At 40.5% G+C, this 25254-nt stretch overlaps 1 protein-coding gene across 2 annotated transcripts in view; it reads left to right on the plus strand.

The window, feature by feature from the left end:
- ZC2HC1A (zinc finger C2HC-type containing 1A) overlaps nucleotides 1–25254 on the plus strand; it is a 177407-nt gene that overhangs the window by 85433 nt on the left and 66720 nt on the right. Inside the window, exon 8 of one of the 2 annotated variants that reach the window (XM_073631848.1) lies at nucleotides 21824–21943. The exons of the other annotated variant lie outside the window; for it this stretch is intronic. Coding sequence (XP_073487949.1) covers nucleotides 21824–21943 — 120 coding nt within the window. The remainder of the gene's footprint in view (nucleotides 1–21823; nucleotides 21944–25254) is intronic. 2 annotated transcript variants of the gene reach the window in all.

A 25254-nucleotide genomic window follows, 5' to 3' on the forward strand; every position in this document is an offset into this window, starting at 1 on the left:
GTGATTTTAAAATTGATTTCTCAACAAAATAAGACATAGAGACATGGATGGATGGGGGGAGTTTGCTTTTAATATAAAAATTAATGAAATTGTGTTTTTGTTTGTAGGGCTTAGATGCAGTGAAGATCTGCTTTAAATATAGCAAACACAGTTGCTCAGGCACTCGCAAAGGGATTTTTCCTTGCTAGGGGGTCTAGAACAGAGTTTCTAAAAAAAAAGTTAAGCTGCAACTTTTAATATTTTTAAAGTTATGCTATGGGAATGGGGACATGTAACAAATATAAAGTAGGTGTAATCCCAATTTGGCTGCAAAAGTGGAAATACACTTTAACCAGTTCTGGACCGCCCACCACAAATATACTGTGGCAGGGCTAGAGATGTAAAATTTCCGGAAATTTTGAAGCTCGGAAAAAAAACCTGTTTTTTTTGGGGGGGGGGGGGGGACGGAAATTTTCGGAAAAATTTTTAAAAATGCTACATTAGCACTTTTTTGTCTTTTTAAGTTTGAAAGTCATTCTGTTACTTTAGGAACATAAAATATGACAATTGGACAATTTGGCTTGGCATAAAATTATCACAACTAGCATATTAAAAATATAGTGTAGCCAAACAATTATCACAAACAGAATTAACTTTTTTAACTTTTTTATAATAATTATATATATATATTATAATTTTTCATATTTCCTCTCCACAGTATTCAATAAAAATAAAAACCCCATTCTTATAAAAAGGATTGAAGATGGGGGAAGTGTTAAGAAGAGAGTGGGACTAAGTTTCAATGGACATTTAATCAGAATCATTTTCTGAGCTGAAATTGTCAGTATCCGTCTCTGCTTCTGCAGCTACTCTTTTTTTGTCTGTCATCACAATTAGGAACTTCTAAAAACGTAAGGTTTGACCGGACCAGTTCTTGTTACAATAGCAGCACAGCACCTCCTAAAGGAAGAAATGCATACTGTTCTTGCATTGGAGGGTTCAGTTTGTTACCTAGGACTTGCTTGTCCTCACTCAATGCACAGAAATTAGAATAATCTTATACCATACATTTTTTTTTAGAAATGATTTGGAGACTATTTGAACACCCTGTCTAAAATATTTATTCATCATGTTAAAATAAAATATTCCACATTTTTTTTTTTCTTTTTTCAATTTTTCCAATTTTTTTGGAAAAAAACAAAAAAGCCTTCAGGAAAAAAACAGAAAAAAAACGTTTTTTTTTCCCCCTGAATTTTTCAGTTTTTTCTCCGGGCCTTCACATCTCTAGGCAGGGCGGCACGGCTGTGCAAAATCATGTACAGATACGTGATTTCGTGCATGCGGTTTTGGGCGCGTGCCGCCAGAATGCCTCAATCAGCTGGTCCGGCGGTCGCGATGGCCGCCGCGACCCGCTGATCATTCACAGGAGAGACGGATCAGCCGTCTGCCTTTTGTAAACAAGGCAAACAGCGGATCTGTCGGGAAAGGAAAGAGAGATCTTGTAATTCAGCTAAGCTGAACTATGGATCTCTCTCTTTCCTTCAGGGTGACACTGGCCCACACAGTTAGTAAGCACCTCCCTAGGGAACATTTAACCCTTTGATCGCCCCTGGTGTTAACCCTTTCTATGCCAGTGTCATTTATACAGTAATCTGTGCATTTTTATCCAATTTGTCTGCCGCAATGTCGCAGTCCTGCTAAAAATCGCAGATCGCCACCATTCCTAGTAAAAACAATAAAAAAAAAAAAAAAAAAAATGTCCCTCCCTAAATCTATCCCGTTTTGTAGATGCGATAACGTTTGCGGAAACCAATCAATATATGTTTATTGGGATTTTTTTTATACAAAATATATGTAGCAGAATACATATTGGCCTAAATTTATGAAGACATTTGCTTTTTTTAAAAAAAATTTTATTGGGAATGTTTTATAGCAGAAAGTAAAAAATCAAATTTTTTGTTTATAGCGCAAAAAATAAAAAGCACAGAGGTGATCAAATACCACCAAAAGAAAGCTCTATTTGTGGGGGAAAAGGACATCAATTTTATTTAGGTAAAGCGTTGCACGTCCACGCAATTGTCATCGCAAAAGATGGCCTGGCCAGGAAGTGGGTAAAACCTTCCGGAGCTGAAGGATAAGTTCACCTTTTGGGAGCATGTTACGTGTTCCACCTGATTTTAGGGTGGAACATGTTCCCAGTGCTGCAGACGCCGGCTCCCTTTCTCCCCCCCCCCCCCCCTTATTTTTTGTACAAAGGTGAACTTATCCTTTCATAAAAAAGCTTTGCTTCACTCACAGTCCACTAGGTGGCACTCTTAGCTACCAGACTTGATCATTCATTTTTTTTAAACTCTCATTATAAAATGGTCAAAGGGGAAGGGGTTGTAGTGACTAATCAGCATTTTATGTTTATCACTAGATTGCTGCCAGATCAACTGTTTATTTTTGTATTTTGTTATGATTTTCTGGCTAAAAATACTTTATTGGAGACAACACAAACAATGCTTTTGCATGATTCACTGCCTCCCGTGTGTAAGCCTCACATTTCACGTAGTATTCAGCGGTCACTCCAGTGTGAATCCACTGCGGTTTTCCTTATTTCTCTTCTCCCTGAACTTCTTTGTTTAATTTTTTACGCAAAATACAAAGACTCTAAGACCCCTTTCTCACTGGGGTGGTTTTCAGGCGCTAGCCTCTGCTAAGTGCCTGAAATCCGCCACGCATTCATTCCAGTGTGCCTTTTCACATTGGGGCGGTGCGCTTGCGGGATGGGAAAAAAAGTCCTGCAAGCAGCATCTTTAGGGCGGGTTGGAGCGCTGTATACAGTGCTTTCAAATTGCCTTAAAAGCGAAAGTGCCCCGCTAGCAGCCGAAAAGCGGTGCAAAAGTGCAGCTAAAACGTGCTTTAGCACTAACGCGGCCGCCACCACAGTGTGATAGGGTCTTATTTTTTTGAAAATGAATAAAACAAGGAAATTTAAAGGAAGTCATATAATGATGGGGATCATAGGTGTGCGCAGCCTATGGCATTAGGGTGTGCACCCCAAAGCTCAAATACATATGCATGTGTATATGTACTGATGGTGTCAGTAGGGCTGTGGACAGCGTCAGTAGTTGTATTTTTATTCTTTTAAAATGATTTTATTTTGTAACATTTTTTTTTTTTTTTGGATGAAATATCATTGGTCTAAACAGGGGGGAATATGCACCACACAAGGCGATTAGGGTGTTCCCAGGCACACCCGGCACACCCTGTGCGCACGCCTATGATGGGGATTTACCAAGCAAATTGGCAACCAAATTAGCAGGATATTCATTGTAAACCAGGCTGGCTCTCGTTTAGTAAAATATTTACAACTGATCTGTGTTATTTGTGACCCCTGCGTCCTCAGTCCTGTGCAGTTTTTTCAGGGGCAGGTTATATATCGTTGCAGTGTTTCTTTGGAGCAGACGAGAGAAGAATTTATGAATCAAGTTGCAGTTTTAGAGAAAATTATGTTATTTTTTGCTTTCTAGATTTTTCCCACGTGGAATGGCAGAGGAAATTTCTGCAAAGCCTCTTAGAGGTTCCCCTCCGAGACCGTTGTCACTGTAACAGGTGTCCCCTTTGGACATACTGTATATATCCTTGCCTTTGTTCTGGTGACAACTTTGTAATCTTAGATATACCATCACTTTCTGGCTGACAACCAGGGCACATAGGGACCCTAGTGGGAGACTTATCTTATCATATATATATATATATATAATATAAATATATATATATATATATATATATATATATATATATATATATATATATATATATATATATATATATATACATACATACATACATACATACATACATACATACATACATACATACACACACACACACACACACACACACACACACACACACACACACACACACACACACACACACACACACACACACACACTCTCAGAAAAGTGAGTATACCCCTCACATTTTTGTAAATATTTTATTATATCTTTTCATGTGACAACACTGAAGAAATTACACTTTGCTACAATGTAAAGTAGTGAGTGTACAGCTTGTATAACAGTGTAAATTTGCTGTCCCCTCAAAATAACTCAACACACAGCCATTAATGTCTAAACCACTGGCAACAAAAGTGAGTACACCCCTAAGTGAAAATGTCCAAATTGGGCCTAATTAGCCATTTTCCTTCCCCGGTGTCATGTGACTTGTTAGTGTTACAAGATCTCAGGTGTGAATGGGGAGCAGGTGTGTTAAATTTGATGTTATAGCTCTTCTCTCTCTCATACTGGTCACTGGAAGTTCAACATGGCACCTCATGGCAAAGAACTCTGAGGATCTAAAAAAAATTATTATTGCTCTACATAAAGATGGCCTAGGCTATAAGAAGATTGGCAAGACCCTGAAACTGAGTTGCAGCATGGTGGTCAGGACCATGTAGCGGTTTAACAGGACAGGCCTCGCCATGGTCAACCAAAGAAGTTGAGTGCACGTGCTCAGCATCATATCCAGAGGATGTCTTTGGAAAATAGACATATGAGTGCTGCCAGCATTGCTGCAGAGGTCGAAGGGGCAGGGGGGTCAGCCTGTCAGTGCTCAGACCATACGCCACACACTGCATCAAATTGGTCTGCGTGGCTGTTGTCCCAGAAGGAAGCCTCTTCTAAAGATGATGCACAAGAAAGCCCACAAACAGTTTGCTGAAGACAAGCAGACTAAGGACATGGATTACTGGAACCATGTCCTGTGGTCTGATGAGACCAAGATAAACTTATTTGGTTCAGATGGTGTCATGCATGTGTTACGGTCAGTGTTAATTTTAGTCTTAGGACTAAAATGGCATTTTAGTTTTAGTCCCATTTTAGTCTTCTGCAATTGTTTTAGTTTTAGTCGTATTTAGTCGATTAAATCTCCAGTACATTTTAGTCGACTAAAATGTCCAACGTTTTAGTCGACTAAAATCTCCAGTATATTTCAGTAATTGCAATTTAGTTTTAGTCCTAGACTTTTGACTAAAATGGCATTTTAGTTTTAGTTGTATTTTTAGTCATCTCAATTGTTTTAGTTTTAGTCGTATTTTAGTAGACTAAAATAGTATTCATTTAGTCGACTAAAATGTTTTAGTCATTTTAGTCGACTAAATTAACACTGGTTACGGTAACCAGGTGAAGAGTAAAAGACAAGTATGTCTTGCCTACAGTCAAGCATGATGGTTGGAGTGTCATGGTCTGGGGCTGCATGAGTGCTGCCGGCACTGGGGAGCTACAGTTCAATGAGGGAACTATGAATGCCAACATGTACTGTGACATACTGAAGCAGAGCATGATCCCCTCCCTTCGGAGACTGGGCCACAGGGCAGTGTTCCAACATGATAATGACCCCAAACACACCTCCAAGACGACCACTGCCTTGCTAAAGAAGCTGAGGGTAAAGGTGATGGACTGGCCAAGCATATGTCTCCAGACCTAAACCCTATTGAGCATCTGTGGGGAATCCTCAAAAGGAAGGTGGAGGAGCGCAAGGTCTCTAACATCCACCAGCTCCGTGATGTCATCATGGAGGAGTGGAAGAGGACTACAGTGGCAACCTATGAAGTTGCCACTGGAGTCTTCTAATAGCCTAGGCCATCTTTATGTAGAGCAACAATTCTTTTTTTCAGATCCTCAGAGTTCTTTGCCATGAGGTGCCATGTTGAACTTCCAGTGACCAGTATGTGAGCGTGAGAAGAGCGATAACATCAAATTTAACACACCTGCTCCCTATTCACACCTGAGACCTTGTAACACTAACGAGTCACATGACACCGAGGAGGGAAAATGGCTAATTGGGCCTAATTTGGACATTTCACTTAGGGGTGTACTCACTTTTGTTGCCAGCTGTTTATAAAATATTTACAAAAATGTGAGGGGTATACTTACTTGTGTGAGTTACTGTGTATGTTTATGTATGTATGTACGTGAGTGTGTGTGTAATAAAAAAAAAAAAAAAAATTATATATATATATATATATATATATATATATATATATATATATATATATATATATATATATATATATATATATATATATATATATATATATATATATATATATATATATAAAATATATGATCTTATTAAAGTGGTTGTATACCCTAATTATTATTTTTTACCTACAGGTAAGCCTATAATAAGGCTTACCTGTAGGTAAAATGAATATCTTCTAAACCTGTACGGTTTAGGAGATATTCACTTTGCATGCAGCCGCTGACGTCAGCGGAGCATGCGCTGTGAATGCCCGCGCTGAAGGTCCGGCAGCAGGAAGAAAACTCCCACGTGCATGCGCAGAAGTGACGTCTCACTGATGTCCACTCACAGCGCCGGAGCCACGAACCCGGAAGACACGCTGAGGGCAAGATGTCAGCTCCCTCGGCGTGGACCGGGATTAGATACCGACACCTCGTTCTTAGGTAAGTATTTCCTAATGAGCTAGTATGCGCTGCATACTTGCTCATTATGCCTTTGCCTTACAGGTTTTGATTTTTTTTTCTCCTGCGGGTATACAGCCGCTTTAAAGTATGGTGCAATTGGACTTAACCATTGACCTAATACTTAAGCCTTTGGTGCAGCACAGCATTAACCTTAACCCTGCAACCTTATAATCTAAGATTCAAACAAGGAAGACACTGCTCCAGGTGAGCAGTCACTACAGTCCAGATGCACTGGGTGCAAGCCACGGCTCGCCATGATGATCAATAGGAAGAAAAGAATGACTGCACACCACAGGAACATTCCAACGATTTTATTCTAAAAATAGCAAATGACAGCCAACAAACCTTGAAGCACTGAAGTCTGTGTGAAACGCACACGTCACCTCCTGGGTTCGGACACTGTCTTTGTTGGCTGTCATTTCTTATTTTTGAATAAAATTGTTGGAATGTTCCTGTGGTGTGCAGCCATTGTTTTCTTCCTACCTTATAATTTAAGCCTAACCTTACACGTAAAGGGAACCCTAGGCTTAACTTTACACCAATCTAACCTCCTAATACCAATACCTGTCATTGCCAAAAATACCAGGCACAAAAATCAGCACCACATTCATCCAGTCCCCGTGCCCAAAACACATAGGGGTCAAGTTACAAAAGGCAAATAGATGATGCACTTTGCAAGTTGCTCCAGAGCTTAGTAAATGAGGGGAAGCTTCACTTTAAAAAGAACACCTAATCACATGCAAGGAAAATAAAATAGCATTTTTGCTTGCAAATGATTGGATGATGGAAGTGAGTAGAACTTCCCTTCATTTACTAAGCTATGGAGCAACTGCATTTGCAGAGTGCACAGTCTATTTGCTTTAAATAAATCCACGTCATTGTTCTAAGATCTTTCACAGAAAAAGAACCGAATTGGTATTATCGTGTCTGACATCACTCAGGCTTTTACAAGTGGCATGAATCTAAGAATTATGTTTTTTCAAGAAATTTAATAATGTCTATTGTGACACAGTGGCAGGCAGTGTCTGTGTCCATACATCCACTGTGTCCCAATAGACATTAGCACTGTACCTATGGAGCATGTATTAGAATGGTAACATCCATGAACATAGAGCTTTAGGCCCCTTTCACACGATCGGACCGTTCAGGTCCGCCTGTCAGTTTTGACGGCGGATCTGAACGGGCGATCCATGTTAGCCTATGGAGCGTCGGATGTCAGCGGAGACATGTACGCTGACATCCGACCCAGTCCGATCCGCTAAAAGCAGACGGATGGCTCTACGTCCAGATCCGTCGCTATCGGATCGGGTGAGATCTGACGAAAACGGACACGCTGTCCGTTTTCGTCCGATCCCTCCATAGGCGGCAGCGGCGCCTGACAAGCCCCTCCCCGCTCAGTGAGCAGAGAGGGACCTGTCATCCGCCGGCTCAGCGGAGATCAACGGACAGATCTCCCGCTGAGCCGGCGGACCGAGGTGGGCTCCGTAGAAACGGAGTCCGCCTCATGTGAAAGGGGCCTTAGAGAATTTGTGGATGGGCAATTAAATAGTTACAATCTAATTGGACTTATGTAAATGTCATCTAATAAAATATTCTATAAATTATTGTATATGTAAATAAAAAAAAGACATACTCACATACATTGAGACATACATTTTATTTGTATTCCTTGTTGCAACAGGCATTTAAATCTTTACATCTTAAAGTGGTTCTAAAGCAAATTTTTTTGCCTTTATGCATTCCCTCCATCAAGGTAAAAGAACGTTTTAGGACTTGCTGTGCTCCTTCCCCTCTAAACACTTACCTCACTCCTGGATCCATCCAGCGCTGTGCCCGACTGCAGTCTTCTTTCCACTCTCCCTCCTCACACAGAAACTAAAAGGTAGCAGTGGGAGCCATTGGCTCCTGCTGTTGGTGAAATTCAGTGAGGTGGTAGCAGGGGGTGGGGCTGAGCAACACTGTGTATCTATAGACGCACACAGCCCAGCTCGGAAGCTAGCCTTGTAGCCCTTATAGCAAGCAGCTTGCTATGCTGGTAGACACAGAAAGGAAGGAGTGGAGAACGTCAGCGGGGGACCCCAGTGGAGGAGGCTCCGGGCCATTGCACAGAGTAAAATAGACAAAAATGCAGCACTCGATGGGGCCAGCGATAAAAGATTGTTATAAATGATGTAAACAATCGAGTTCATTTATTGGATGCACATCAAAATTAAAAAACAATTGGCAATAAAAAGGTAAAATCAAACTGATTAAAAACAAATCACTGTCAGGATTGAAGTACTCTGAATGATAGTGTAAGCGATGCCGCCGTAACTCCAGATAATAAAGGGTTAATGTCAGCAAGTGTGCTTTGTATATCAAGCCTCAGTAGCAGACTCTGTAGCTCCAGTGTGCACAAAAAATGGAATGGGAGGGACACCGCTTTCTAAAGTGCAACAGGTGGCCAAACATGGAATTCCAGACTCACTGTGGCCAGAAGGTGTCCTGTAGATCATGTCAAATGATTCCACCGGTCCGGCTGGCTGACCAGCCGAGCTGGGACCTGGCTTCCTAAACAGCGCTCTGGATGGTACACGGTGAATCCGAAGACCGGAGGACACGATCAGAGCCGGAAGTGAGGAGAGACCAAATGCTGGGCAGATCGCAAGCTCCATTGTGTTGCCGTGGTGACCGTGACTAACCTGTTTCACACGCCTGCGCTTTGTCAAAGTCACGGGCGCTGACGGCAAAGGCAAGTAGATAAATAGGCTTGTGAATGGGAGGGGGAGGAGAATATCAGCTCTTGTGATATTAACCCCTTGTGTGCAAAACAAGTAATTAAATACAGATGTACAAATATTGCATAAACCCACGAATTTAACCACTTCAATACCAGGCACTTAGACACCTTCCCGTCCAGGCCAATTTTCAGCTTTCAGCACTGTTTCAATTTGAATGACAATTGCGCGGTCAAACAACACTGTACCCAAACACATTTTTTATCATTTTGTTCCCACAAATAGATCTTTCTTTTGGTGGTATTTGAACACCTCTGTGGTTTTTATTTTTTGCGCAACAAAAAAAGACCGAAAATTTTGAAAAAAAATATGTTTTTCTTTGTTTCTGTTAAAATTTTTTGTAAATAAGTACGTTTTCTTCTTCAATGACGGGCACTGATATGGCTGCACGGACGGGCACTGATACGGCGGCACTAATGGGCACCAATGAGGTGGCACCAATGAGGTGGCACTGATGATGAACACTGATAGGCGGCACTGATGGGCACTGATAGGTGGGACTGATGGGCACTGATAGGTGGCACTGGTATGCGGCACCGATGGGCACTCATAGGCGGCACTGATGGGCACTCGTAGGTGGCATTGATTGGTACTTATGGGTGGCACTGATGGGTACTTATGGGTGGCACTGATGGGCACTGACAGGTGGCACTAATGACACTGATTGGTGGCACTGAATAAACTGGTGGCATTGCTGGGCAGACCTGAAACATGTTGGTGCCATTCAGTGCCCATTCGTGGGCACTGATTGGCACAGATTGGGCACATGTGGATGGCCATGGGGTACATACCTGGCCATCCACATGTTGCCCCTTCCCTGGTGGTCCTAGTGACAATCCCTGGTGGTTCAGTGTATATAAATAATCAGCGCAGACCCCCCCCTGTCAGGAAAGCCGCCGATCGGCTCTCCTCTACTCGCGTCTGTCAGACGCGAGTGAGGAAAAGCCGATCAACGGCTCTTCCTATTGACATCGTGATCAGCCGTGATTGGACACGGCTGATCACGTGGTAAAGAGCCTCCGCCGGAGGCTCCTTACCAAGATCAGTGTAGCCGTGTGTCAGGCTGACACACCGATCGCCGCGATGCGCGCCCCCGCATGTTATCCTGCTGGACGTCATATGATGCCCAGTCAAGATAACTGAACCACCGCCCGGCCGTCATCTGCTATGGGCCGGGCGGGAAGGGTTATATACAAAGAATATGTTGCAATCAAGAAAAAAATATAAAAAATAAATCAAAATAGAAAAAGAGAATGAAAATAAGAATAATTATGAAAATAGAAGTAGAAATGAAATGAAAATAAAAATAAAATTGGAAATAAAAATAAAATAAAAATGAATAAAAAAAAATAATGATAAAAACCGTTATGAATTGTCGTGTTTATACCAGATTGCATATAACCATTATGCTGTGAAATAAATACAAAAATTGATATTAAAATGGACAAGAATTAATGCGAATATGAATATATGTATTAAAAAGTAGCTAAAAAGGTTTTTAGATTTAAGAAAGATTGATTATTAATTAAAAATAAAAAAGGCGTGTTGGTACAAGGAAAAGGGGCTGGGGGAACATAAAACCATCAATAAAAGACACAAAAGTAATGTAATGGTAGCCTAGACTTTGTCGTTATTGAATCACACTGAGGACATCAATTTCTTCATTGAGGCCCTCAGGCGAGAGGGAACCCAATAAATATATCCAAAAAGTCTCCCTTCGGCAAAGAAGGGAGAACCTTTCATTTTTCGTTAGGGTACCTCTGGGGATGGCCTTGATTGCAAGTACTTCTATTTGTCCAAAGTCTTTGTTATGTACCTGGTGAAAATGACACAGAACACTGTTTAATACATCCCTTCTTAGTTAGTCTACAATGCTCACCTATTCTAGTTCGCAGGGTACGTGTCGTACGACCCACGTATAGAAGACCACATAAGCAATGCAGGACATTTATAACAAATTCCGTAGAACAGGTAATAAATTGTTTAATCTTGAAAGACTTGCCACTGTTGGTAATTATTTCTGAGCAATAATGGAGAATTGATTGATAAGTGAGGCAGCCTCTCTTCCAACACTGAAAGATCCCAGTTCTGTTATCAAAAAAAGTTCTGATATCAAAAAAGGATTCACTATTGGGTTTTGTCAGTTTGCTGGGGGCAATAATGTTCTTTACCGTGCGTGAACGTCTAAAAGTGAATTGTGGCCTGGAAGGAAGTAAGGGGGCTAGTCTTGATCAAGTTTTAAGATATCATAATTTTTATTTATTATTTTAATAATGGACCTGTATTTACTATTGAAAGTTGATACAAATCTTGCCGTATTGGCCATTGTCAATAACCTATCGTTTTTATTTTTGTTTTTTGGCAATTGTGTCTTGCTTTGGAGAAAGGCGTCCATCACTAGAGCCCTAGGGTATCCTTTTTCCTCAAACTTTCTTTGCATAAGCCGTCCTTGTACCATGTAATCCTCTGTTTTAGTGCAATTTCTCCGTAGTCTGTGGAATTGGCCCTTAGGAATGTTATCTTTCCACGTGGGATAATGGCAACTATTATAATGAAGATAAGAATTACCAGATGTAGGCTTATTGTGATTGCTAGTGATGATAGTTTGTTCATCATGGGACAAAACCAGATCAAGGAACACTAGTTCTTTCTGATTTATCTCATGTGTGAAAGACAATCCCAATGAATTATCATTGCAATTGGCCACAAAGGTGGAAAAAAGATCTGGACCACCACTCCAAATCAATAAAACATCATCTATATAACTGCCGAAAAAAATCATGTATTGGGAAAAAGGGTTGTCAACCCATATTTTTAAATCCTCCCAATACCCCATTGTCAAATTTGCATATGCAGGGGCAAAGCTGGGTCCCATAGCTGTGCCCCTCCTTTGGAGGTAGAACTGGTCTAGGAACTTAAAATAGTTGTTGCGCAAACAGAAGTCTATGCTATGAAGCAAAAACTCTGCTTGCCTAGAATTCATATCACCATTTTTACCTAAAAAGTGCTGAACAGCAGCAATACCCACCTCATGGGGTATTGATGTGTACAGTGAAGCAACATCTAATGATGCCCACATGTATTCATCATGCCAAGAGTATTTTTTCTAAATGTATCAAAAAATATATTAAAAAAAACAAAGTATTTTAAACATTAGCAGCGCTTAAGAAGTTCATATGTGAAATTGTGAAATAAAATACAAATATAGATGAAAAGTTCCACTTGTGTCTTAATTGTGTACAGCAGGGTGTGGGGTGGTAGCTGATCCATTTATAAAGAATGTTGAACACCAACTCTCTGCTGATCAAAATCCCAGATAAATCCTTCACCATATTACTTTAATGGGAATCCCCTATTGGTAATTCACTTACCAGAAGGTGATGGGTTAACAGCGTGCCTTTCACTGGTTTAATATTGACGGACTTAGTTCACTCAAATAGGACTGGATCCGTGAATGGATATTTGGATAGCTGTCAGCGCACTCTGCATACCTTCATCATTTGCTCCCCACAGCGGCTCTGCCCTGCCTTATCCTACTGCCAGACTCCATTTCCCTGTTTTCTCCTGCTCTGTAGGTAGAGGTGCTGTCTCTGTAATTGCAGCCTGTGTGATAGCTGTGGGTGCTACACGCGGCTAGTCTTCCTGGATGGGGCGGGTAGCAGGAAGTGCAGGAGTGGCCATCTTGGTTGTTTCTAAAGCTTCAAGATGCTAAGCAATATGAAATGCCCAATGGTGGGATCGGGCTTTTTTGCAGAAGTATCTAGAATTAGGGATCACCCCTAGGGGTCTTCGTATTAAGAAGCAATGCAGCTTTTTAGACGAGGATCTGATTAGGGAGTGGCAAATGATTACCAAATTCTGTACCACTAAATGGATAAAAATCTTAGAACAACAAAGAGAAAGGAAACTTAAGATGGCAGAACAACAGGTCCTTGAGAAGCAGTAAGCTTTAGAAATGTTTAGCTCCTCTTGTTTATTTTCCAAATGGTTAGAGGTTCAAGAAAAGAATGTTAAAAAGGATGAGGATTACATGATCTCTAAAAAAACAAGAAATTGGAAAGAGATGTAACAGACTATAAATCAGGTAATGATTTATTAAAAAAAAATAAAATATTAAAAACACTATAAATCAGGTAATGTGTGGAAACGCCCAATGCCAGATCTTGTAGACAATAATAATCCACCTGAACGGGAGAAGGACAGACGCTCCTGTAATCCCGGGTCTGGTAACACCAATAGAGAACGTGTACACAACAATCACGTTGGTAAAGGAGGAGGTAGGAACATTTAGAAGAAATAATACTAGAGATAGTAATAAAACGAAGATCAACAAACAGAAAAACAAAAGAAGGAAGTTGGGACTTTAAATGAGGTGGTTGACTCGTGTAGGTAAATGTAAAACATGTTTTATTGTTGGAATACAGAGTAAATAAATTCATGACAATGATGTAATACATATAAGAAAGTCACTGAGTAAGTATTGACACATTTGTGTGCAAGTGATACCTTCGTGTTCGCAATTATGTATAGTCAACATGTCACAACAATAAATAGATGAAAGTTGTATATAAAACAATGAGTATACATGACAGTTAGCAGCTTTGAATAGTACAAAAAGATAAAAAATATGACATGTCAATAAATAGATGAGTATCCTAGTAGGGCACATAGCTATGTCCTTGGAGCCCAGTAGGGCCCATAGCTATATCCTTAGAGCCCGACACGTTTCTGTGTAGAGAACACTTCTTCAGGGGAAGGATAATATAAAATATCTGTAAAGAAAACACATGACGTGTAGATTAGTCCTGATGTTAGGGTGAGTACAACAGGACAGATCAGAGCTATAAACCCTATGTACTTACGTGCCAACAAATAACGACAGCAAGCACCATGAGCAGGACGGACTGCGGGGATAGTCTGTCCCGGGAGCTGAGGTGGCCACTTACCCCACACCCAAAGGGGCGCACAGTCAGGCCTCCCAAAAAGACGCAGATCCTTATTCTCCAAAGTGTAGCCCAAATGATAGAAAAGATGGCAATTGCGGTATAATCTGTAAAGATGGATGAGGTGACCGTAAATTAATAAAAATGGTAAATGAAGATATGGAGCTTAATAAAAAAAGAAAATATTGTATGTGAAGTGAGAAAATAAAATAAATATGGATATAGTTGAAAAATAGATAAAAATGAATAAAAATAAAAATGTAAAAATAAAAAATAATGAATAATAAATAAATAAAAAATAGTAAATAAATGTGGTAAGAATATATAATGTGAAAAAATGTGTGAGAAATGTGAAAGATATAGAAAATGTATTAGATGTGGGGGATGTGTGACAAAAATAGTGATGTGAAACACCTGGGTATACTAAGTAAGTGCTGGGAAAAGTCACAATGAACATTGCAATGGAAGAGCTAGAAGAGAAGTAGAGCATGTTAAAGAAGCATTGAAGTTGAGTATTGTATGGGTTTACCTTAGATAGAAGTAGTAAGACGCTTCCAAGCGGTGAACATGCTGTCATGTCTGTGAGGAGAAGGGAACTGCGCTCCAAGAGTGGCCCTAAATGCGCCCCAGGGGGAAGGGCTGCCACCAGCGTCACGCGCACGCCAAGAGAAAGAGGGAGCCTGGACGTGCATGACGTGCACCGCCCATGGCTCAACTTGGCGACCAGATGTAAACAAAAAATGGCTCCACTGCGGCGCCAAACATGGCGCCACCCGTAGAGCCGGTGTGCGTGACGCCGGTGCGCTGTGGACACCCGCCCACCACCCCCAAGCCCCTCGGAGAAAATAGAGGGGGGGGCAGGGGGAGAGCGCCTAAGCGCATCGCAGCTCCCAGGAAAACAGACAAAACCACGGACCCAGAACTGACATGCTGACATAACTGTCGGAAATGCTGGCAAGTAGATGGCTAATATCAAGTGCATGTACATAAATGCACACTGTCTCTCTACTGGAAAAGCAGCTACACGAAGATGGCAGGGGAACACTACCAATCAAAGTCAACCACCTCCATCCCTAATGCATATACAATGTAATGGGAAGTTGGTACTTTAGATGAGGCACTTCATAAGATGTGCCTCCATCCTGGGTTCAATAAAACAAAAGAAGGAAGTTGGGACTTTAAATGAGGTGGTTGACTTGTGTAGGTAAATGTAAAACAAGTTTTATTGTTGGAATACAGAGTAAATAAATTCATGACAATGATGTAATACATATAAGAAAGTCACTGAGTAAGTATTGACACATTTTGTACATATGTGCAAGTGATACCGTCGTGTTCGCATTTATGTATAGTCAACACGTCACAACAATAAATAGATGAAAGTTGTATATAAAACAATGAGTATACATGACAGTTAGCAGCTTTGAATAGTACAAAAAGATACAAACAGAAAAAGCAACACAACAACAAACAGACCCATGGTTATCACTGTGATTTGGCTCCATCAATCACACACGAAAATGGTTCCATATCTGGTCCCAGTGTTTCGGGTACGGATGATGCTTCACAACCAATGTCAGTCCCAATACCATCCCCTACTAGTTTAGGCACAAGATCTTCAGACACTGACCTTATTCTCATTGATCCCCTAGTACCACTATCCAATAAGTCCTTTATCTAAAGATTTAGACGTTTACATTAAAGAGGGCGCTCAGCCGAGGCACATTGGCCCAGTAGTTGCCCCAATCATTTCAGTAGGTGGGGAAAATCATGCACCAATATTGGATGATACTTTTTTTATCCAATCTCCAAAGGGAGTGATACAACCCGAAGAAAAGTGAAAACTAGACGAGGTAGAAGAGGGGGACGACAGTCTAAGGCTGAACAAAAAGGAGAGGATAGACATCATATAGATGACCGCACTATCAAAATATTCCATTTATCCACGCATAACCTAACAACAGCAGAATCGACTCTATTGAAGAAAGGCCTTAGTTTTTCTCCCTCTATAGGTCCAAATAAATTTGGCCTTTTCAAAGACCTAAATAAATTAATTCGCTTACCCACCTTAAAAAGACATTATGCTAGGCCTAGTGCTTTCAACAATAAGAGTGTAAATCCTACACCAGTGGTCACTGATGATGATGTTATTGTTCAGTCCCAAAATTAAGTTCTACAGATGTTAGAGGACCTATGGGTAGAATGCAATATTGATAGTGATACACAAGGCCCGTTTCAAGAGCCATATATTATACATAACGGCTTTAAGCCTCCATCTATATTCAATCCCACAAATTCCAAGGGTCCATACATTGAAACATTCTACCAAGCTGTCTATAAAGAGTTCATTGAGCTGTGTGATGCTCCAATGAGTAAGAGATCTAGCAATCTGAGCTCTGCGGAACAACAAGCTCTTAAAGACCTAACCACTAATAATAACATTATTGTTACACAGGCCGATAAAAGAGGCAATCTGGTGGTTCAGGACAGACCAGACTACCTCCGAGAAGCATATCGGTTATTATCAGATACTGATACTTGTCTATGACTCTCTTCTGATCCTTTTCCAAATTTTCAACGTGAACTGGTTACCTTTATAGAGGCAGCCTACAGGGATGGTGTACTTCATGCTAAAGAAAAAGGTTTTCTGCTTCCAAAAACATGCAGTACTCCCTACTTCTATCATCTTCCAAAGGTGCATAAACGCTTGGTCGATCCTCCAGGGAGAGCTATTGTTGCTAGCACAAATAGTTTCACCAGTGCTCTGTCAGTCTATATAGATCATCTATTGCAACCGATAGTGTGTCAATTAGCATCATACATCAAAGATTCCAGTCATGTTATTGACATTCTGAAAGAATACTCTTGGTATGATGAGTACATCATTAGATGTTGCTTCACTGTACACATCAATACCCCATGAGGTGGGTATTGCTGCTGTTCAGCACTTTTTAGGTAAAAATGGTGATATGAATTCTAGGCAAGCAGAGTTTTTGCTTCATAGCATAGACTTCTGTTTGCGCCACAACTTTTTTTAAGTTCCTAGACCAGTTCTACCTCCAAAGGAGGGGCACAGCTATGGGAGCTAGCTTTGCCCCTGCATATGCGAATTTGACAATGGGGTATTGGGAAGATTTAAAAATATGGGTTGACAACCCTTTTTCCCAATACATGATTTTTTTCGGCAGTTATATAGATGATGTTTTATTGATTTGGAGTGGTGGTCCAGATCTCTTTTCCACCGTTGTGGCCTATTGCAATGATAATTCATTGGGATTGTCTTTCACACGTGAGATAAATCAGAACAAACTAGTGTACATTGATCTGGTTTCGTCCCATGATGAACAAACTATCATCACTAGCAATCACAAAAAGCCTACGTCTAGTAATTCTTATCTTCATTATAATAATTGCCATCATCCCACGTGGAAAGATAACATTCCTAAGGGCCAATTCCACAGCCTACGGAGAAAGTGCACTAAAACAGAGGATTACATGGTACAAGGACGGCTTATGCAAAGAAAGTTTGATGAAAAAGGATACCCTAGGGCTCTAGTGATGGACGCCTTTCTCCAAAACAAGACACAATTGCCAAAAAACAAAAATAAAAATGATAGGTCATTGACAATGGCCAATAGGGTAAGATTTGTATCAACTTTCAATAGTAAACACAGGGCCATTACTAAAATAATAAATAATTACGATATCTTAAAACTTGATCAAGTTCTAGCCCCCTTACTTCCTTCCAGGCCAGACGTTCACGCACGGTAAAGAACATTATTGGCCCCAGCAAACTGACAAAACCCAATAGTGGATCCTTTTCTGATAACAGATCTTTTTTTGATAACTGAACTGGGATCTTCCAGTGTCGGAAGAGAGGCTGCCTCACTTATCAATCAGTTCTCCATGATTGCTCAGAAATAATTACCAATAGAGGCAAGTCTTTCAAGATTAAACAATTTATTACCTGTTCTACGGAATTTGTTATCTATGTCCTGCATTGCTCATGTGGTCTTCTATACGTGGGTCGTACGACACGTACCCTGCAAACTAGAATAGGTGAGCATCATAGACTAAGAAGGGATGTATTAAACATAGTGTTCCATGTCATTTTCGCCAGGTACATAACAAAGACCTTAGACAAATAGAAATACTTGCAATCGAAGCCGTCCCCAGAGGTACCCTAACGGAAAATGAAAGGTTCTCCCTTCTTTGCCGAAGAGAGACTTTTTGGATATATTTATTGGGTTCCCTCTCGCCTGAGGGCCTCAATGAAGAAATTAATGTTCTCAGTGTGATTCAATAACGACAAAGTCTAGGCTGCCATTACATTACTTTTGTGTCTTTTATTGATGAATTTATGTTCCCCCAGCCCCTTTTCCTTGCACCCACACTCCTTTTTTATTTTTTAATTAATAATCAATCTTTCTTAAATCTAAAAACCTTTTTAGCTACTTTTTAATACATATATTCATATTCATATTAATTCTTGTCCATTTCAATATCAATTTTTGTATTTCACCGCATAATGGTTATATACAATCTGGTATAAACACGACAATTTAGAACGGTTTTTATTACTATTTTTTTTTTTTTTTTATTCATTTTTATTTTATTTTTATTTTTATTTCCAATTTTATTTTTTATTTCATTTTTATTTTATTTCTATTTTCATAATTATTCTTACTTTCATTCTCTTTTTTTATTTTGATTTATTTTTTATATATTTTTTTCTTGATTGCAACATATTGTTTGTATTTAAATTTGTGGGTTTATGCAATATTTGTACATCTGTCCTTAATTACTTGTTTTGCACACAAGGGGTTAATGTCACAAGAGCTGATATTTTCCTCCCCCTCCCATTCACAAGTCTATTTATCTACTTGCCTTTGCAGTCAGCGCCCGCCCGTGACTTTGACAAAGCGCAGGCGCGCGAAACATGTTAGTCACGGTCGCCACGACAACACAACAGAGCTTGCGATCCGCCCAGCATTTGGTCTCTCCTCACTTCCAGCTCTGATAGTGTCCTCCAGTCTTCGGATTCACCGTGTACCATCCAGAGCGCTGTTCAGGAAGCCAGGTCCCAGCTCGGCTGATCAGCCAGCCGGACCGGTGGAATCATTTGACGCGATCTACAGGACACCTTCTGGTCACAGTGAGTCTGGCATTCCACATTTAGCCACCTGTTGCACTTTAGAGAGCGGTGTCCCTCCCATTCCATTTCTGTGCACACTGGAGCTACAGAGTCTGCTACTGAGGCTTGATATACAAAGCACACTTGCTGACATTAACCCTTTATTATCTGGAGTTACGGCGGCATCGCTTACACTATCATTCGGAGTACTTCAATCCTGACAGTGATTTGTTTTTAATCAGGTTGATTTTAACTTTTTATTGCCAGTTGTTTTTTTAATTCTGATGTGCATACAATAAATGAACTTGATTGTTTACATCATTTATAACAATCTTTTATTGCTGGCCCCATCAAGCGCTGCATTTATGTCTATTTTGTTGTTCACTTCCCTCCAGGAGTTAGCAGCTGCACTGGGCTCTAGCCATTTTTTGAAATATTACTATGACATGACAATGGTTTTCAATGTTTGTCAGTTCTAGCGCTTAAGGACCTATTGTGTTTTTTTCATTGCACAGAGTAGTTAAGTATACATGGTTGTTATTTTCAGAAAAGAAAAAGATTTTTTAACCACTTTGAATTCCCCATTGTTTAAATGCCTTAAGACTAAGCTCCAGGAATTCAGCTATTTTGTTACTAGTGTAGGCATACTATGAGTTAAGTCCAACGAGGTCCCTCCTGGGCTTATCCCTATTTACATGTGATCGGTTTATGGAGCTCTTGGAAGGCAGTTATCACTATAGTTCCTGCCATGCTGGCCTTCTGGTCTCAGCTCCTTCAGTTGCAGAGTCAATGCAGCTGCTATGCCCGCCCCTTCCGACCTCCTGCCCAATCACATAAGCATTTTGTATTATGTGAACTCATTTACAAAATGCAAAGGTTTCTGTGAATGGGCAACAGAGTGAAGGGGCGAGCAGAGCTGCCGTGTGTCCTTCTCACCTTTCAGAGCCCTAAGTGTCTCCTCTGGGAGTGGCATAAACTTGTCAAATATAAATAAATAATAGGGATAAGTCTAGGAGGTGGCATGCACATTGTTATAGTTAACACATAGTATTTCTGCACATTTTACAAAGTGGTTGAATTCATGGGCAATTCAGCTTTAAGGAGTTTATACAGTGGATGCTTGAGTTGGATCCAAAAAGGTAGAGGTATAATGTGTCTTTTTAATTTTGAAAGGTTGAAAGCTATAGAAAAGGGAGAACTTGATTTTTTACCTCGCAGGACGTTAAGAATAAGGGCCAATTTACATCAGAATGTATTCTGAAATTCATTTTTTTTTCCATTGACCCTTTATTGCAGTAGGCAGCCTGTTTAAAATGAATGGGAGGTTAACAATGCATGGTAAATAGGTGCTGCTGCATTTTTGTAAACAAAGTGGATTCTTCAACACATATGTATCCGTGCGTTACAGTGTGCTTTACCGCAGGTGCATTGCAGCACTGTATATGTGGTATTGGACTTTGCATTGCAGCGCACCACGGAGCAGATATAGAGTGATTTAACATGCGTTGTGATGTGGGTCTTGATGCATATCAAAATGCACATTCTGGTTTGAATGAGCCCTTAAATGGTTACTAAACCCACAACAGTAAAACCAGTCTGTATATGCAGTAAAGCATGCTTGTCATACTCAATGTGGAACCTAAAAGGTTCATCCTCTGCATTGTGTAAAAAGGCTGTTTGATCCTGTATGCACAGATCTCCCTTTTCTTCCACTGACTTCAGAACATGTCCTGATAAGACACTCTACACATGCTCAGTTTGGTGTGTATTGCTAGAGGTTTTTTTTTTTTTTTTTTTTTTTCTTGGGAGAGTGCATGTGATCAGCACAGGGCTAATCAACACTGTCCAGACAAAGGGCCAGGGGTCCTGCATCCTGATAGGACAGCCAGTGCAGTATAAAAACTCCTCCTACAAGCTTTAACAAGGATCTGGTAGAAGTCACAAGACTATATACTGCTGATGAGAAAAGGTATTTAGCAGTTTATATTTACTAAAATAATTGCATTTCCATGTTCTGTGTACTGTGGGAGACCAGATAAAGTGAATGCAGGGTCCTGGGTTTAGTAATACTTTGAGCTTCCTTGATATAATTCAGTCATTAAATTCTATTAGAATCGTCTTACACTGAGTCAGTAACAGTGGCTGCTAAGGTCAACACTCTCACTTCTGCTTTTTTCCAGTTTTGCTACACAAGCTCTATAATCACATTTCTACTAATCCGTATTCATCTATCAATGAGAAAAACTTAACACAGCAGAGAGGAAGTTGGGTGGTTTAGTAATGACTGTGCATGAACAACAGTAATCTTTAGGAATTGTATTTGGGTTTACTGTAGTAATATCAGGTACAAGCACTTTACACATAGCCCTGGCATTTCACCTGTCTTATTATATGACACCAAGTCATTCTAAAGGGAACAGTTATGTTTCTGCGTTCACTTGCATGGTTTAGTTTTGTTATCGCACAATTACAGATAATGGCAACAAATAAAACCGGTCCACCTTTTCTTTTTACTAGTAAAATTGGTGGAGTAGGCCCACCTCTGCGGACAGGAAGAGATTTACAAAGCCTGAATAATGGTAACCCTAAAACAGACAGTTCCAGCCCAAGATCTAATGACTTGCTCCCAATTAACAAGTAAGTATAGAAAGATGTGGGAATTGGTGTAGATGTACATGTGAAATGTGAATGCCCATTGGCATCAGAGAAGACACCTCAGACATGATCTGTCCATCTCTCAGGGAGCAGACACCATTGTCACTGAAGGAAACAAGGCAGTTTTATAAGTTTTAGTAGCCTATCTGATCGATTATTTTCCCAACTGCTTTCAAGCCTCGATGTCTAATAAGACATGATCTTTTGTGCTGATCTCAAATCTATGAAATCCCTAAAGCCCAACTTTGGACAACATTTTATTTTCCCCTTGCAGTGGAGCTGTATTTACACTGCATGGGTTAACTGCTCGTTTTTTTAATCTAGGGGTGAACACAGAGCCTATACTCACCCGATCCTTCCATCCTGTGGAAAACGGCGCTCCTCCACATCATACTGTTCCTGACATCGTCAACCCCAGAGCAGGTCTATGGGCATCATGATGTCAGGAACAGTTCACCGCACCAAGACCGCTGGACCACGAGGGGGGGCAGGAGCTGAAGGGACTGTGGGGGGGGGGGCGCTGGGAGGATCGGAGGATTAGGTGAGTATTTCTCGGCTCTCCGAACCCCTAGACAAAAACGAGTAGTTAACCCATGCAGTTTGGGAAGAGCCCCACTGCATGCGAAAAAAACATTTGCTTGGAGTTCAGCTTTAAAGTGTATGTAAATACAATGGTTTTGTTTTGAAAAGAATAGGAATTGGTATCAGAGCAATTTTGCTGTCCAAAGATGGGGAACAGAATTTCCATCATAGAGAATTGTCACATGAATATTTGTCCCAATTAGATGATCTTCCCTTCCCTGTTGTTGTGACAGCTTTACATTTTGGATTCTGCTTTACTGCTGTCTCCTTGAAAAAAGTTTCCAGGAAAAATAGAGGGGCGATTTCTCGCTAGTGAGGACGCTGACAGTAAAGAAAGCTTACCAGACAAAACACACACCAATTGAAGGATCAAGAGTCGAAATTAGTTTTTTAGTTTGCAGTGAAAAAAACAGCCAGCACATTTTGGGGGCCTGAAAACACTCCCCCCTTTTATGTTGTTAGACTTATCATTATACCAGTCACAATAACATTTCTATAATATTGTGTTTTGTTGTAGTCTTGATGAAGGGGGTGTTTCTTCTTGCCCGCAAAACACATTGACTGTGTTTTTAGTACAAAACGAATAAATTAATTTGGACACCTTTATTATTTGGTCTGGCACTTCTTCCATTGGTGCATGTTATTTTTCTGGTAACCTGCTGGGCGATTTCTGTACAACCAGCCTGCCCAAACATGGATCGAAATTCGGATGGTCCCTGGCAATCTATGTATAGCCAGCTTTAATCTTTATCTCGTTAAGTGCTTGAATTACACTCTCTGTGATTAAGCGGTTGCCCAAATGACTGTTATCTTTCTTACTCTACAATCTAATTAAATAGTTGGCAAGGTTACAGCCTTAAAGTGGTTGTAAACCCCATTCATGAAATCTGACCAAGGCACATATATCAATAGTGTTTACTTATCTCTCTCCAAAGCTCTAAGTGCCATTTCTCTCTGGTGCTCTTTTATGAGCAGTCACTTCTGACAAGCTCTCCATCACATGAGATAACAGCAGCTGAAGATTAGTGTCAGTGTCAGTCTATTCAGACTACAGCTCTGTGGAGGGGGGGGTGTCCCTTTCCCCCAATCAGCTTTCACACAGTGTAAGCCCAGACTCTCCACCCACTGCTGAAACAGAAAGAAAGATTTCTAACACAATCTGCACTTTTCAAAGAGTGTGGAAAAGGGGAAGACAGCAGGTACTGTATAGATTGAGGGGAAAAAAGGGTTTGATCCCCTGCTGATTTTGTACATTTGCCCACTGACAAAGAAATGATCAGTCTATAATTTTAATGGTAGGTTTATTTTAACAGTGAGGGACAAAATAACAACAAAAATGTCCAGAACGCATTTCAAAAAAGTTATGAATTGGTTTGCATTTTAATGAGTGAAATAAGTATTTGATTCCCTATCAATCAGTAAGCTTTCTGGCTCCCAGGTGTCCTCTATACAGGTAACAGGCTGAGATTAGGAGTGCTCTCTTAAAGTAAGGGCTCCTAATCTCAGTTTACCTAAGCTACCTTTATAGAAGACGCCTGTCCACAGAAGCAATCAATCAATCAGATTTCAATCTCTCCACCATGACCAAGACCAAAGAGCTGCCCAAGGATGTCAGGGACAAGATTGTAGACCTACACAAGGCTGAAATGGGCTACAAGACCATCGGCACGCAGCTTGGTGAGAGGGTGACAACAGTTGATGCGATTATTCGCAAATGGAAAGAAACACAAAATAACTGTTAAATGGGTGTGTGGACAAGGGATTATAGCGGTGCTAGGGTCAGGAAGATTAGAGAAGAAAAGATAAAACAAAAAATACTAAAATTGTAAATTTTATTAATAGACTATCAAAAATACAATGTACATTATAAACAATTCATACAGTAATTATACAAATTTTGTGGATACATGTACTGTAAATGACCCTAAGAATGGTCAAGTGGGCCAGATGGCAAGTGGCCGTTGAAGGAGGGGGGGCTCGTTTTCCTACATGTTTCGCCAAAACATTGGCTTCTTCAGGGAACAGGAGCTCATAGGGTGGATATATATAAAAAATTCTGTGTGGTGGACATGAAAACACATGTTAGAAATATTAATTTGACCAAACACTGCATAGTAAAAACAATGACACATTGCAACTGTGGCTGGACATTCATGCAACCCTAAGCTCCACACCACTAAACGGAACTGCGGACATACCTGGGGCGTCAGTGCCCAAGACGGGAGGGAAGAGAGGGAGAGGGGGAACACAGCCACCCAAGGAGATCTCCACCGGGGAGCAGGCAGACCGCGCCGTAAATTATGCCTGCAGGGGGCATACAGTAGACCTGGCAAAGGAATGTAAAGATAGTCATGTGTCATAATGCACTGTGGTAGTTATTCCAGGAATAGAGGGTTGCGCATATGTGCATTGTATTAAAAAGAGAACAAAAAATATATGTATATAAATAGGTATAAATGTATCTATATCTCTGGAAGAGATGCGGACTTACATGTATATCTAAAAGCTGTAGAGAGGCAAGATCAGGAAGTGCCTGTGATATATGTATGCACACAGCAAGGAAGGGACATCAAGGTAGAACCATATCTGCAGACCACTTAAAGCAGGCCTAATTAGAAAAATGGATAGTGTTAGGGGTCTTGCTGTTGTTAACTGGAGCCAGATATGGTAGTTTATGCCTATACTTACTTGATGGTATATGCTGTAAGAAA

The sequence above is a fragment of the Aquarana catesbeiana genome, linkage group LG05 (genome assembly GCF_042186555.1).
Source record: "Aquarana catesbeiana isolate 2022-GZ linkage group LG05, ASM4218655v1, whole genome shotgun sequence".
NCBI lineage: Eukaryota > Metazoa > Chordata > Amphibia > Anura > Ranidae > Aquarana > Aquarana catesbeiana.